We start from the raw sequence: 17,334 nt of genomic DNA, 5'->3' as shown, positions 1-17,334 counted from the left end.
CTCCGAAAGCCAGCGCAAACAAGCTAGCAAGCTACGGAGTTTGCCGCCAATGTATTTCTTGTAAAGTGTATAAAAACAAATATGGAAGCTGGACAAATAAGATGCCAAAAACCAACCACTTTCATGTGGTATTAGACAGAAAGGAGGAACTTTTTTTCTCCTCCATTTGAAAACGTGGACGCTATCAGCACTACTGTCTGTTTACAATGAATGCAAGTCATCAGAATCAGGTAATACACCAACTTATATTCTTGTCTTCATGAAAGAAAGGAATCTATATGTGTTAAACATGCATGTATATTCATTAAAACACCTTTAACATGTAAACAAAAACGGCAAAATAAATAAATATAAATTATATACTGTATATATATATATATGTGTGTATATATATATATATATATATATATATATATGTATATATATATATATATGTATATATATATATATATATATAAATGTGTGTATATATATATATATATATATATATATATATATGTGTGTGTGTATATATATATATATATATGTGTGTATGTATATATATATATATATATATATATATATATATATATATATATATATATATATATATGTATGTGTGTGTATATATATATATATATATATATATGTATGTGTATATATATATATATATATATATATATATATATATATATATATATATATATATGTATGTGTGTATATATATATATATATATATATATATATATATATATATATATATATATATATATATATATATATATGTGTGTGTGCAGGCCCGGCCCTAATCAATCTGGCGCCCTAGGCAAGATTTTAGGTGACGCCCCCCCACATCGGCAGTGAAGTGTATATACTCACAAGAACCCGAATAATGTTGTAACAAATAATATTTCTATTAAATAGGCTTTACTTTGCATTTTAATTAACGTGAGATTATTTTTTGTATTTAGAAATAATAGTAACAACTTTTTTTTTCTTTTTTTTTTTCTCCAACATTTGTGGCACTGGCATGGCGCCCCCTGATGGACGGCGCCCTTAGCATTTGCCTATATGGCCTATGCCACGGGCCGGCCCTGTGTGTGTGTATGTTACTCATCAGTTACTCAGTACTTGAGTAGTTTTTTCACAACATACTTTTTACTTTTACTCAAGTAAATATTTGGGTGACTACTCCTTACTTTTACTTGAGTAATAAATCTCTAAAGTAACAGTACTCTTACTTGAGTACAATTTCTGGCTACTCTACCCACCTCTGCATATTAGCAGTAATGCTACTTTTTGTAGCAACGCTTTTGCCCCACACTGTGACTTGACATATTACGGTTGTCTGTTCAACATATTCCCGCTTGAAGCCAAACCACCGCCAGACGATGGACCCTGTGCTGTTTTTCTTGGGAATGAATTATTCCTTCATTTGTTACCAGATTTGCAGCTTCTTTCTCTCGTATTACCTCTCGCACCACAGCTAACGTTACCCATGCTCTGCTCCGCGAGGGCGACGTATGTGACATATGTAAGAAGGTGCGCTTGTTTTTATTCACAAATACATTAAACAAGTAATAATTCAAATTCTAATAGTTAATGAACATTTGTTTATGTCTGGCAGGTAGCCATTAGTGCCCTGCTAACAAACTAGTAACTTGACACCTCAGAATTGTTTGTCAGATTCACACACGTTTGATTCAAGCACACTGTAAAAAGAAAAAAGAGTGACCTTTCAAAAAAGGATTGAATATGAATGACGCATTTAAGGCCCTACCCACAAGAAACTGAAAAAGCTAGTGTAAAACCATTGCAATCCACAGGGAAGTGTGTATATGCATGGGTGGAAGTAACAATAGGTCTCTCATAAAATAAGTTCCTCAAGAGTTTTTCTGGGGAAATTTGCATGTGAAAGGTTAATACTGTACCTGTATAAATGGGACTGTTGACAATCACCACTATATTGTTGGGACATCAAAGACAAGGTAAGATGCCGCTCAGAACTTGTAGCCTTTAAACATTTTAACCAGTCTTTTTAGTTTTAACAAATACACTTTTTACTTTCAAAACCCTTGTAGAAGGCATTGACATGTGTGTAGAAAAAAGCCGCTGTTAAGATTCCGTGCTGTTTTTCTTTTGACTTTATTTACTTTTGTTAAAGAAATTGTTTTTTTTTTAACTTTGGTTGGATGGTCAGATTGAATGATAAGAAGCAGTCAGATTTAAAAAATACGGTGGAACCTGCTTATGTCGACAACCAGTCTGAATGGAGCAACTGTGCTTCGGATTATTAGAAAGTACCCGCTTAAATCGACATACAAGATGGACCGCTTTTCCAGACATAACATGTATGACCAAAATATGTCAATTCAAGGGATATGAACAACTCACAATTTAATTTGATTCTGATTCTTTGGGTGACGATTTGTTTTAACACGATTCTCCATTCAAACTGACTCTCGCAATATATTATTTGGCATACATTTTTTTATAAAACCCTTTCAAAATGGCACTTCTCCACCTTCTCCTGGAGCTTCACACAAAATATGAAATATTTCCCCTCCAAAAAAATATTGGAAAGTGGAATATTTAATGTGAAGTAATTGAAACCTTAAATAGGCCAATTATTTATAACAACATAGATTTTAATTCAGCATTTTTTTTGAGCAATGACATATAAAAAAAATCCCACTAACATTCTTGGCGATCCAAAAGGACTCATAAAACAGTTAAAAAGTCCCCCCACCCCCCACACCCCAGTGGTATAAAATGGATGGATGGATTGACTGGACAAGTTGGTAGAGAAGGCCAGTAATGTGGTGGGAGTGGAGCTAGACTCTCTGGCGGTGGTGTCAGAGAGGAGAAGTCGAGCAAAACTCCTAGCCATTATGGACAACACCTCCCACCCACTACACTCGGACATTGCAGAGAGAATGATCACGTTCAGTGGAAGGCTCAGACTCCCAAAATGCAACACGGAACGACACAAGAGGTCCTTCATACCGACAGCCATCAGACTGTATAATGCATATGTTCCTTGACTGCACTTAAATGTAGAGTATATGTAGAATATATTTATATTATTTATATATTATATATATAATATATTATATTATTTATTATTATTACTGTCTATTGTGAGCAAACTGTGGTGCTGAATTTCCCCCAGGGATCAAAAAAGTACTTTCTATTCTATTCTATTAGAATCGGAATTTTTTTTTAAATAGCTTTTCGATTGGGAATCGATTTTTTGGAGTATCCATTGTAATTTATATTAAAAATTGGTTTGTATATATCTGGACGTGTTGTAGTATTGTTAACTTCCTCATTATAGCTAAGCAGCATGTAACAACAGCGACATAACTACTGTTACCTGCACACTGTAACTTCCTGCAAACTGCGTTCCAGTTTAAAGTAAGCTTCAAAATAAAAGCAAAGCGGTATTAACCTGGATTTTAATACAGCAACTAACACAACTTATCAATGTCATTTTTTTTTTTTTTTTATCAGTCAAAGAAAAAAAAAGATGAGAAGATTGCACAAAAAGCGTTATGGTCATTGTAGTCAAGACGTACAACCAAATATCCACAGTAACCCTGTTTGATAAGAGTGTAAAATATCGTAATGTTGGCGAAATAATGATAACGTAAGATCAGCCTTTCTTCAATACTGCCAACATGGTGCAGCATATCTTCCTTACTCTTGGGCTGGATGTAATTAAAGGCCTACTGAAATGCGATTTTCTTATTTAAACGGGGATAGCAGGTCCATTCTATGTGTCATACTTGATCATTTCGCGATATTGCCATATTTTTGCTGAAAGGATTTAGTAGAGAACATCGACGATAAAGTTCGCAACTTTTGGTCGCTGATAAAAAAGCCTTGCCTGTACCGGAAGTAGCAGACGAGTAGCGTGACGTCACAGGTTGTGGAGCTCCTCACATCCGCACATTGTTTATAATCATGGCCACCAGCAGCGAGAGCGATTCGGACCGAGAAAGCGACGATTTCCCCATTAATTTGAGCGAGGATGAAAGATTCGTGGATGAGGAAAGTGAGAGTGAAGGACTAGAGGGCAGTGGGAGCGATTCAGATAGGGAAGATGCTGTGAGAGGCGGGTGGGACCTGATATTCAGCTGGGAATGACTAAAACAGTAAATAAACACAAGACATATATATACTCTATTAGCCACAACACAACCAGGCTTATATTTAATATGCCACAAATTAATCCCGCATAACAAACACCTCCCCCCTCCCGTCCATATAACCCGCCAATACAACTCAAACACCTGCACAACACACTCAATCCCACAGCCCAAATTACCGTTCACCTCCCCAAAGTTCATACAGCACATATATTTCCCCAAAGTCCCCAAAGTTACGTACGTGACATGCACATAGCGGCACGCACATACGGGAAAGCGATCAAATGTTTGGAAGCCACAGCTGCATGCGTACTCACGGTACCGTGTCTGCGTATCCAACTCAAAGTCCTCCTGGTAAGAGTCTCTGTTGTCCCAGTTCTCCACAGGCCAATGGTAAAGCTTGACTGTCATCTTCCGGGAATGTAAACAATGAAACACCGGCTGTGTTAGTGTTGCTGCAGTCGGCCGCAATACACCGCTTCCCACCTACAGCTTTCTTCTTTGCTGTCTCCATTGTTCATTGAACAAATTGCAAAAGATTCACCAACACAGATGTCCAGAATACTGTGGAATTTTGCGATGAAAACAGACGACTTAATAGCTGGCCACCATGCTGTCCCAAAATGTCCTCCACAATCCGTGACGTCACGCGCTGACGTCATCATACCGAGAAGTTTTCAGCAGGATATTTTGCGCGAAATTTTAAATTGCACTTTAGTATGCTAACCCGGCCGTATTGGCATGTGTTGCAATGTTAAGATGTCATCATTGATATATAAACTATCAGACTGCGTGGTCGGTAGTAGTGGGTTTCAGTAGGCCTTTAAGAGGCAAATGCCATTGTCCCCTATAGCCCAACTCCTGAATCACACCTCAGAACCAAATACAATACAGGAGATCCTTGGTTTACCACGATGATGTAACTACCGTAGGTTCAAGAACTCTTTATTGGCCATTCACAAGTAAACGTGCGAGTAATGGTTTCGACGTATATGTTGAATGGGTGTTGAGATAAGTGTGTTCCACTGTAGCGTACACTTATAGTAACTCATGGATCAATCTCGTCAATAGATGTCTTCTTTTTCAGATGAATGTGTTTGACTTCACCCTCATCTGTGCATTTATTCAACTGGGTTATCAAAACCCACTGAGTTCTTGGACTCTCAAGCCAAACGGTATGTTTGATGGCCAAGAAACCCCTTCAGGTCAAAGTTCAAGTGATATTCATCTTTCATTTTTTTTTGTTTTCTCTATGTTTGTTTGGCATTTAGTTCTGGTTGTGGAGGTAAATGGTGCGTTGGGCCAACAAGCCCTCAAGTGCTTGCACTCAGCAGAGGAAGTAATGAGAGGCGATGACAAGGATATATTGTGGAAGAAGAACGGCGCAGAGGAAGCACAGAGGGGTAATTCATACCTGGTGCAGCTGGAAGAGAGTTTAGGAGGAGGCAACTACAGCTGCTACAGCAAGGACGGTTCTCTCCTCAATCACACTCTCGTCCTGATTCAAGAGGACAACCGCAACTCAGATGAAAGAAAGATTCTAGTGAAAAGTGACCTAGGTAGAGTCACTTTTTAAAACATTGCAAGATGTCATCGTGGTTATTCAAACTCGCATGAGATGTTTGTGTTGCTTGGCCCTGACTGTGTCTCCTCGTTGTAGGGGATTATTTAAAGTGCTCAACTAAAAATTTCGAGGGAGCGTTCCACTGCTCTTGGACCTGGGACACGCTTCGTGTTGGAAAAGTGGAACTTATCATGGCTAAACGGTAAGCTCACACACTGTAGCGATGTTTCCTGTCTCGCGGTCCAATAATAACACGCTGCTCAGACTCACACTCGCGCTGAGAGCAACAGCCAGAAATACTTCTTTTGGAACTGCAAAATACGATTAAAGGTCAAGGGCACATCACTGAAATCAGTTTCACATGAATAGTCATACAAGTTGATGAGTTGTACAGTGTAATCAAACACCTTAGATCAGGAATTTAGCAGTGAGGTTCATGGCTGTTGAGGCACTGACTTCATCACAGTCAGATTTACAAACATATGAACCCTAAAGATTTGATTGGCAGCAGTTAACGGGTTATGTTTAAAAGCTCATACCAGCATTCTTCCCTGCTTGGCACTCAGCATCAAGGGTTGGAATTGGGGGTTAAATCACCAAAAATTATTCCCGGGCGCAGCGCCACTGCTCCCCTCACCTCCCAGGGGGTGAGCAAGGGGATGGGTCAAATGCAGAGGACAAATTTCACCACACCTCATGTGTGTGACAATCATTGGTACTTTAACTTAACTTTAACTTTACACATACAAACTGTAGCACACAAAAAAGCACATTTAATTTAAAAAAAAAATGTTATTATGGTCTTACCTTTACTTATAAATGAAGTCCATGCGCAGCTCCTTTTGAACAAAAGCATCGATAACTTGTTTATAGAAGTCTTCCTTATCTTTCTTCAGTTTTAAAAGTCTCTCTGTCTCGATGGAGATCTTCCTTTAAGTATTACCTCCTGCTTCGATTGAAAGTCCAGTTTAGAAAACTGTTTTATTTTAGATATGTAATCCTCCATGTTAATAGTCCAGGCAAGAGGAAAAAATAAACGATCGCTGCTAACTGTTGCTGCTTGTTGTCACTTCTTCTGCAGCCGAGTAGTCGCAGAAATGCTCCCTGGGATCACTACCGCCCTCTACCACCAGGAGGCGGGATTACTGCGAGCCTCACGCAGTGCGTCTTCGCAGCAGTTTTATGATTGCTCAGCACAAGAAATACGTTACACCCATACAGTTGTTGCCAAAATACACTGTACATTATATACCTCAGCTAACTAATTTATGGAAATGTATAATATAATTCATATAGCAATACGGTCTCACTGCACAGCAGTCCAGCAGTTAGCCGAGTCATTGCGCAATCCATGGTGAGGCTCAACTCAGTGACGTGCCTCAATTGGCTGCTGACTCACCGTAAGTCTCTTCTCAGTATTTGAATGGCAAATGTGAAAATTCAGCGATTTTGAATAAAAAATAATCTAAAACTGGTGAAGTTAAATGGAAAATAACTTTATAGTAAAATCACTGGATACATATAACAATTTAATTTTTTTTTTTTTTTTTTTTTTTTTCTTTCCATGATGGCACGTGAGGCCCCGCCTCACCTGCTTCCCCTGACTGCACGTCACTGGGATTTAAGAATGTGCCCGGTAAAAAAGCCTGTGGGCCGCACTTTTGGACTTACTCCTACACCAAAAATGTGGTCAGCGCTGATTCAAATTTCAGTTTAGTTATCTTTACTCTGCCACTGTACGCTTCTTTACAACCTAGATCTCAGTGTTGTGCTCTTGGTGACAGTGTATTATTAGTACTAGTATCTTGAATATTATTAATGTCAACATTGCAGCTTTTTTTGTCGCATTGTTTAAAGGGGAACATTATCACAATTTCAGAATTGTTAAAACCATTAAAAATCAGTTCCCAGTGGCTTATTATATTTTTCGAAGTTTTTTTCTAAATTTTACCCATCACGCAATATCCCTAAAAAAAGCTTCAAAGTGCCTGATTTTAACCACCCGTCCATTTTCCTGTGACGTCACATAGTGAAGCCAACACAAACAAACATGGCGGAAAGAACAGCAAGCTATTGCGACATTAGCTCGGATTCAGACTCGGATTTCAGCGGCTTAAGCGATTCAACAGATTACGCATGTATTGAAACGGATGGTTGTAGTGTGGAGGCAGGTAGCGAAAACGAAATTGAAGAAGAAACTGAAGCTATTGAGCCATATCGGTTTGAACCGTATGCAAGCGAAACCGACGAAAACGACACGACAGCCAGCGACACGGGAGAAAGCGAGGAAGAATTCGGCGATCGCCTTCTAACCAACGATTGGTATGTGTTTGTTTGGCATTAAAGGAAACTAACAACTATGAACTAGGTTTACAGCATATGAAATACATTTGGCAACAACATGCACTTTGAGAGTGCAGACAGCCCAATTTTCATCAATTAATATATTCTGTAGACATACCCTCATGTCAGCAGGCCAGGGAAGCTAGGGTTGATATTCTTCTCTTGATCATCTTCGGGACGGTGTGAGCCAAGACATCCAGGGGGGTTTAGCTCGCTCGTCTGCGGGAACAAACTGCTGCCATTGCTTGCCGTGCTACCGAGGTCCTTTGTCCCTGAATTGCTCACACACTCCGGCAGATTCAATGGGGGTCTGGCGGCAGATTTCTTTGACTTTATCGTTGGAAATGCATCTGCTTTGAGTGTCGCAGGATATCCACACATTCTTGCCATCTCTGTCATAGCATAGCTTTCGTCGGTAAAGTGTGCGGAACAAACGTCCAATTTCTTGCCACTTTCGCATCTTTGGGCCACTGGTGCAACTTGAATCCGTCCCTGTTCGTGTTGTTACACCCTCCGACAACACACCGACGAGGCATGATGTCTCCAAGGTACGGAAAACAGTCGAAAAAACGGAAAATAACATGTTTTGACCCGGTGTTTGAGAAAATGGCGGATTGCTTCCCGATGCGACGTCACATTTTGACGTCATCGCTCCGAGAGCGAATATTTAATTCGCCAAAATTCACCCATTTAGAGTTTGGAAATCGGTTAAAAAAATATAAGGTCTTTTTTCTGCAACATCAAGGTATATATTGACGCTTACATAGGTCTGGTGATAATGTTCCCCTTTAATTGTAATTTAGGAATGTGCCGCGGGCCAAAGAAAAAACGAGCTGCAGGCCCGCAAATGGACACCTCAGCCCAAGATGAAACACTGAACTTTCTGTTTACTCACTCACAGAGTAAGGAGTTGTTCAGTGGACACCAGTGGTCATCACTCGGCATGCAATTTCAGTTGCTCAGAGGACGGCACCGGACACGGGATCTCCTGCGTGGACGAGCAGTACTGCCCCTATGCTGAGGAGAACAGTCGCATCAACATCACGGTCTACGTAAGGACGGATGATTTCCTGGTGGAGAGCTACGAAAAACACTTCTTTCTGTCCGAAATAGGTCTGTATTCTGTATTTATTGTTCTGTCCATGTGTGCTTTGTTCCCTTTTTTTTTTCAAAATGTTAAAACTTTCAATAGATGGCTATTAAAAAAAAGGTTTTAATATTAAATGTGCTAATTGAATAGTTTTGTTGGTGTCTTGCAAACAACAAGTTTACGAAAATGGATACTGTCAAGCCTTGGTTTTTGTAAGCCATTCGTTTTTAGGACAATTTTGCACAATATTTTTTGTCCCAGTTTCTCAGTTCTCATCTCTCTGAGGTCCGTGGGTCGTATTTGCTGGAGGTGACCGATGTTTCCAGGCCATTGCTCCCATGCTTTGGAAAAAATGTCCGCCCTCATTGTGCTCAATTGAATCTGTTGACACATTCAAAAGCAATCTTAAGACTCGTTTTATTTGTTCAAGCTCCTAATTAGCTTCTCTTGGAGTGCATTAATTTTTATGTTGTCTTTTATTTTTATTTTTTATATATATTGTTTCATATGGTTTATTCATACTGTGTTTTATATTGTTTTAATGTGTGTATATATATTTATTTATTACTTTATTTTAAAAATGTTTATTATTATTAGTATTTAGTTTTTTGGGGGCCTTTTATATTAAGTGTAATTTCTGATCTTAAGTGTTTGTGACTCAGTCGCTGTCCTTTTTTTAAAATTGTATTACTGGTTAAGGGCTAAAGAGTGTAACTAAAAATATATTTATAAATTCCTGACCGCATGGAGTGCCCTTAACTTTAAATAAAGGCAGATAGTTTTGGCACAGCCTCTGCAATAAGTATTTTTTTATTTTTTTAAATTTTTTTTTAATGCACACATTTAAAAGTGTGATTTCAATGATGACAATGTGCATTTATTTGAAAAAATTAAGGTTATGGCAACTATTTTCCTATAATGCACAGCTAGGCTTTAAAGTTTGTTTAATCCGATTACTCGATTAATTGAATGAAGTAATCGATAGATTACTTGATTACTAAAATAATTTATAGCAATAACCCGTGACTGCTTAATAAACTACCATGGAGCCAAATAATCTTGCCAGGGTGCATTCCTCTCTCTTAAATGTTAATGTATTCATTTAATTTGTCCTTTATATTTATTGTCATTTTGTTTCTGTATCTGGAACAGATTAAGATGCTTTACATTACTACTTGTAGAAAAAAATCATACATTTTTTTGTAGGATTCGAGCTGCCTCTGACTTTTTGGAGAGGATTACAATGTCCCAATATCAACCATGGGATCAAATTGGCCGCAGATATTTGCATTTTTTAACTGATCGGCGATAATCCGATTTTTACTTCAGCTGTGTCCCAGTGTTTACATGCTAAAGATTTTACTCACGTGAAAGATTCCTTGAAAAGAAATGCACGCTCAGGGAGACCAAATTACATGTCCATATTTTTTTTTCTTACAAACATGCAGAGTTGCATGAATTCCAGAAAAATGGCTCAAATTAGAGAGCAAGGTGCAACGAACGCCTTGTCTATCCACAGTGCGAAGGCACTTCTAATATACTAATTCTCTCCAACATGGCGGAAAATAAACTAACTGTCTCCCAAGTTCCATTATCACTGGAGGACTAAAGAAAGAGGCTAAGGGGACAGAAAAAAAATTCAATGTAAAGTAGGGGTGATCGACCCAAATGTTGATACTATCAATACTCGGTGTAGTGTCAGTATATTATCGATACTAAAGTGATAGATCCATATTTATATTTATCTTGTTCTTATTATTACAAAAATGGTATTTTGTGTCTGATTTTCGTTATTGTTTACAAAGTGAGGGAGTAAGACTCTAGATACAGAAAGTCTTTGAGGGCAAAACACAAATAATTTAAATGAGAGCCAGTAGCATTTTTTGCTTTTGTTTACTTTTTGTGCACTAGCAACTTTATTTTCTTAAAACAGCAACATCTGATTCATAACAGTACTAGCAAATTCTAAATGTAAAAATATAAGCTTTATAAAAATATAATGTGTACTTTAGCTACTTGCTATAAAGCTTTTAGACTTTTAGACCCATAATCTTTTGTCCAAGTATGAAATTGGTACTCAAAGTCGGATCGTATCTGAGGCCAAATACATTAAACAGGACATCCCTATTACTAACCAAAACTCATTTGTGCCTGCAAATTGATTTGTGAATGGGGTTTGAATCATTTTCATTTGGGAATTATTTTGCTTTGATGCTGTTGGGCATCAAATAGGCCTTTAGAGCTATGGCGATAGCTAAATTGGGCACTTCTTTTGTAGTGCACTGTATACATTTGTCCAAAGTTGATCTCTTCTCTTTGCATTAACAGTGAAACCTGACAAAGTGAAAATACGTAGAGTCAACACTACGACGATCGAATGGACTTACCCAAGCTCCTGGAGCAGCCCTTACTCTTACTTCCCCCTGACGTTCCAAGTTTTAGAGCGTGGGTGCAAAACATGTGACAAACCCTGCAATGAGTCAAAGGTGAGGACAACTGTTACAACTGTGTAATGAAATGAAAATATTCATCATTTATTTGTGAGACAACACACAAGGTAGATACAAATGGTATGTTACTTTATGGAGCACTGTGTCTTTTGTCAGAACATAATGGTGCACTCCTTGAGCACTTGTCAGTTTGAGGTCAAGCACAAGTCTAGGACTGTCTGTGTCCGAGCCAAGGATGCTCTCTGCCACTCACAATGGAGCGAATGGAGCCACCTAAGGTCAGTTTATGCATTAATAATAGCAATTCCAGTCATGTCTATTTGTGTTCCATTACAGGCATGGTACAGGCCCATGCCTTTTTTTCCCAGGTTTTGAAGCAGTTTTTTTGTGGTCCTGACCTTTGTTTTTTCATGACACTTTTTTCCTAATGGGCTGTTGTAGTACATGACTGATTTCTTGATTCTTTTTTATGTTTTTCTATTCCAGTATAGAATGAGGAAGAGGAGGAAAAACAAAAAGCGACAGCGTACCAGCCTTTAAAGCAGAGAATGTGTGTAGTACATAAAAGTACACTGGACCTCCCTATTATATTTATCACCTCCATTGTATTTATTACATATCCTATATATTTATTGATGTGTGTCGTCTTGACAAGTTTTTTTCTTGTAATAAATTATTAATGCACCTTTTAGCAGTGATGTATGTTTTGTTCCTCTTTATTGGTTTGTTAAGTTTACTGGGAAGGTTTTGCCTTTGACATCAGTTCCTATTTTTTCAGACGAAACCAAAATTTCGCATACAAAGTACACAACTGTTCTCTATAAGGATGTGGCCGTCAAAAGACATGTGTTTTATTTTTTGCTGAAACTATGGACTCGTCATATCATCAGACACAATATAGTGATAATATTAATACAATAATAATAAACAGTAGACCAAGGGTTTCTTAACCATTCTGACCTCGGGGCCTGACTTTTGCACTACAGAGGTGCCCGGGGCCCTCTCAAATAAATAAGTAATCTCACACTTGATTTTAATTATATGCCATATTTATATCTAACATACTGACAGAGAAACCTTGTCAAATGATATGAAAGCATGTGTTAATTACAAAGATTATCATCAAGCCTTGGGTTAGGCAGATTAGAAAAATAAGTACTTATCAAATATACTAAAAAGTAGTGGTCTCGTGAAAAATTATTTAAAAAAAATGAATTTCCGCAGTGCTAAAAAAATACATACAAACCAAATGAATAATACAAAATAACATTATATGTTTATTACATAAACTCCCAATAAAATTAAAGTGCAAATGAAAATACAGCTTCACCACTTTAGTCACAATTTCTGCGCTTGAAGGGGAAAATTATCACAATTTCAGAAGGGTTAAAACCATTAAAAATCAGTTCCCAGTGGCTTATTATATTTTTCGAAGTTTTTTTCAAAATGCTACCCATCACGCAATATCCCTAAAAAAAGCTTCAAAGTGCCTGATTTTAACCATCGTTATGAACACCCGTCCATTTTCCTGTGACGTCACATAGTGAAGCCAACACAAACAAACATGGCGGAAAGAACAGCAAGCTATAGCGACATTAGCTCGGATTCAGACTCGGATTTCAGCGGCTTAAGCAATTCAACCGATTACGCATGTATTGAAACGGATGGTTGTAGTGTCGAGGCAGGTAGCGAAAACGAAATTGAAGAAGAAACTGAAGCTATTGAGCCATATCGGTTTGAACCGTATGCAAGCGAAACCGACGAAAACGACACGACAGCCAGCGACACGGGAGAAAGCGAGGACGAATTTGGCGATCGCCTTCTAACCAACAACTGGTATGTGTTTGTTTGGCATTAAAGGAAACTAACAACTATGAACTAGGTTTACAGCATATGAAATACATTTGGCAACAACATGCACTTTGGGAGTGCAGACAGCCCAATTTTCATCAATTAATATATTCTGTAGACATACACTCATCCGCGCTCTTTTCCTGAAAGCTGATCTGTCCAGTTTTGGAGTTGATGTCAGCAGGCCAGGGAAGCTAAGGTCGATAGGGGGTTTAGCTCGCTCGTCTGCGGGAACAAACTGCCGCCATTGCTTGCTGTGCTACCGAGGATCCTTTGTCCCTTAATTGCTCATACACTCTGGCAGATTCAATGGGGGTCTGGCGGCAGATTTCTTTGACTTTATCGTTGGAAATGCATCTGCTTTGAGTGTCGCAGGATATCCACACATTCTTGCCATCTCTGTCATAGCATAGCTTTCGTCGGTAAAGTGTGCGGAACAAACGTCCAATTTCTTGCCACTTTCGCATCTTTGGGCCACTGGGGCAACTTGAATCCGTCCCTGTTCGTGTTGTTACATCCTCTGACAACACACCGACGAGGCATGATGTCTCCAAGGTACGGAAAACAGTCGAAAAAACGGAAAATAACAAAGCTGATTTGACTCGGTGTTTGAGAAAATGGCGGATTGCTTCCCGATGTGACGCCACGTTGTTACGTCATCGCTCCGAGAGCGAATATTAGAAAGGCGTTTAATTCGCCAAAATTCACCCATTTAGAGTTCGGAAATCGGTTAAAAAAAAAAAAGGTCTTTTTTCTGCAACATCAAGGTATATATTGACGCTTACATAGGTCTGGTGATAATGTTCCCCTTTAAGAAACTTCATTATGACTATTATGGCTTCAAACTTCTGTTTGTTTGAGATTGTCTCTACTGCCACAAGTGGTGGAAAAGTGTATTACAACTGAGTACCGCTGCGGACTATACAAACCACAGCTGAGAGACCGATATGTTATGGCCCAGCCGTATGGTTAACAAACACAGCAGTAGACTACAAAGGCCCTCAATGGCACAGATATCAACATTTATCGCTGTTACTTGGTTCAAGGCCTGACCGTGATAAGTGAAAAGTAGGCATTCTTATTTGTAAATCCAATATTTTCATAGTTAGAGCTTGATAAAACCATTTATGACCTCCTGAATATGTTTTTTTTAACGTTATGTGAGGCCCCCGATAGGAAATAACACCCACATAGACACTTGTTTTACCCAATATAGTATACATAATGATAGAAATAAGACATATACTGTAATAAGACACACACACAGTTCTTAAACATAACCCCTAAACTGTGAAAATACTGCAACTTGTACGGCCATGATAATGAACTGTTGTGCAATAGAGTACTGAATATTGATTTAGGTTAAAATACTTATTTTAGGTGAAACATTTGCTTAAATATACATATTTTTTTGAATTAATAATAGGCCTTAGTCAAACTTGAAACAGCAAGAAACTGATGTGATTTATTTTTGTAAACATACTTTGAAAAACCAACATAGCGAAGCTGCACATTTCCAAGCACTATGTGGCGAGGGATGATTATACAGGTTGTGTACACTGCAAATTACTTTCCACTTGCCAAGATTCAAAATGTAATATCTAGAAAGTCCCCTAGTTTTTAGAGCTATTCACTTAATTTTAGTAATTGATCAATCTTAATTTTAGCATGAATAATTATATATATGTATATAGACACACACATATGTGTATGTAAATATATATATATATATATATATATATATATATACACATATATATATATATATATATATACAAATCCCGTTTCCATATGAGTTGGGAAATTGTGTTAGATGTAAATATAAACGGAATACAATGATTTGCAAATCATTTTCAACCCATATTCAATTGAATGCACTACAAAGACAACATATTTGATGTTCAAACTCATAAACTTTATTTTTTTTTTGCAAATAATAATTAACTTAGAATTTCATGGTTGGAATACGTGCCAAAGAAGTTGGGAAAGGGCATGTTCACCACTGTGTTACATCATCTTTTCTTTTAACAACACTCAATAAACGATTGGGAACTGAGGAAACTAATTGTTGAAGCTTTGAAAGTGGAATTTTTTCTCATTCTTGTTTTATGTAGAGCTTCAGTCGTTCAACAGTCCGGGGTCTCCGCTGTCGTATTTTACGCTTCATAATGCGCCACACACTTTCGATGGGAGACAGGTCTGGACTGCAGGCGGACCAGGAGAGTAGTCTTTTTTTACGAAGCCACACTGTTGTAACACGTGCTGAATGTGGCTTGGCATTGTCTTGCTGAAATAAGCAGGGGCGTCCATGAAAAAGACGGCGCTTAGATGGCAGCATATGTTGTTCCAAAACCTGTATGTACCTTTCAGCATTAATGGTGTCTTCACAGATGTGTAAGTTACCCATTAACATCACAATATATATCTACCTTAGGCCAGCTAGAAGGCCTTACTGACAACAACTTGTGATCTGATTGGCTATCACAGCTGTCTGTCAACTGTATGTCCCCGTTCCCTTACAGTGCACAGACGCCTGCATTGTTGATTCTGAAGGCCTCGGGCAGATTTCGTACCAACATGGCAACATAAGTTAGCTGAATTCTGATTGGATAAAAACTCTATAACATAAAAACAACAGCGCTGGAAGGAGCATAATATGACATGAAGAGAATATATATATATATATATATATATATATATATATATATATATATATATATATATATATATATATATATATATAGTACAGTACAGGCCAAAGGTTTGAACACACCTTCTCATTTAATGTGTTTTCTTTAATTTCATGACTATTTACATTGTAGATTGTCACTGAAAACATCAAAACTATGAATGAACACATGTGGAGTTATGTACTTAACAAAAAAAGGTGAAATAACTGAAAACATGTTTTATATTCTAGTTTCTTCAAAATAGCCACCCTTTGCTCTGGTTACTGCTTTGCACACCCTTGGCATTCTCTCGATGAGCTTCAAGAGGTAGTCACCTGGAATGGTTTTCACTTCACATGTGTCATAGTTTTGATGCCTTCAGTGACAATCTACAATGTAAATAGTCGAAGAAAACGCATTGAATGAGAATGTGTGTCCAAACTTTCGGCCTGTACTGTATATATATATATATATATATATATATATATATATATATATATCCATCCATCCATTTTCTACCGCTTATTCCCTTCGGAGTCGCGGGGGGCGCTGGAACCTATCTCAGCTACAATCAGGCGGAAGGCGGTGTACACCCTGGACAAGTCGCCACCTCATCGCAGGGCCAACACAGATAGACAGACAACATTCACACTCACATTCACACACTAGGGCCAATTTAGTGTTGCCAATCAACCTATCCCCAGGTGCATGTTTTTGGAATATATATATATATATATATATATATATATATATATATATATATATATATATATATATATATATATATATATATACTTTTTTTTTCTTTTTTTTTTCTTTCCTATTCTAGTTTAAAAATGTAAAAAGTGAGAAATTAACTATTTAAATAAGACATTTTGGTTTTGCCCCACACAGAAAAGCTTGTTTAAAGATTCTGCAAAATATCGAGAATGCCTTATTTAAGAATTGCAAGTTGAATAATGCTTGTTTTCAGAAGAAAATACTTATTTCTATTGTAAAAGTCCTGCTAATTTCTAGATACTGTTTACAAATACTAATTTAGGATGTATTAGTAAGTAAAATGATCTCTCCATGCAGCTGGTTAATTCCACTAGTTTATAGTATTTTTCCCTCAAATCTAGTCTTTTTATTTTATATTTTGACAGCTCTTTTTTGCAGTGTACCCTAGAAAAATTGGGAACATCCTTTTGTGTACTAAAAATACACACAATTACATTTAGTGTAGATTATATTTATA

The 17,334-nt window shown here is 37.5% G+C and overlaps 1 protein-coding gene across 2 annotated transcripts in view; it reads left to right on the top strand.

Annotated features, from left to right (window-relative positions):
* Positions 1–12,206, top strand: part of il12ba (interleukin 12Ba) — a 44,827-nt gene extending 32,621 nt beyond the window's left edge. Inside the window, exons 1-8 of one of the 2 annotated variants that reach the window (XM_072912355.1) lie at positions 1,959–1,967; positions 5,218–5,305; positions 5,402–5,689; positions 5,791–5,896; positions 8,939–9,150; positions 11,456–11,613; positions 11,734–11,855; positions 12,064–12,206. In XM_072912355.1, coding sequence (XP_072768456.1) covers positions 5,218–5,305; positions 5,402–5,689; positions 5,791–5,896; positions 8,939–9,150; positions 11,456–11,613; positions 11,734–11,855; positions 12,064–12,073 — 984 coding nt within the window. In that variant the 5' untranslated portion in view covers positions 1,959–1,967 and the 3' untranslated portion in view covers positions 12,074–12,206. Of the gene's footprint in view, positions 1–1,958; positions 1,968–5,217; positions 5,306–5,401; positions 5,690–5,790; positions 5,897–8,938; positions 9,151–11,455; positions 11,614–11,733; positions 11,856–12,063 lie in introns of those variants that run through there. The other variant, XM_061928056.2, reaches the window with a different exon arrangement.
* The last annotated feature ends 5,128 nt before the right edge of the window (positions 12,207–17,334 follow it).

The sequence above is a fragment of the Nerophis lumbriciformis genome, linkage group LG35, assembly GCF_033978685.3.
Source record: "Nerophis lumbriciformis linkage group LG35, RoL_Nlum_v2.1, whole genome shotgun sequence".
Taxonomy (NCBI): domain Eukaryota; kingdom Metazoa; phylum Chordata; class Actinopteri; order Syngnathiformes; family Syngnathidae; genus Nerophis; species Nerophis lumbriciformis.
The sequence above is the reverse complement of the archived record's forward strand: the minus strand, read 5'-3'. Positions and strand labels throughout refer to the sequence as shown.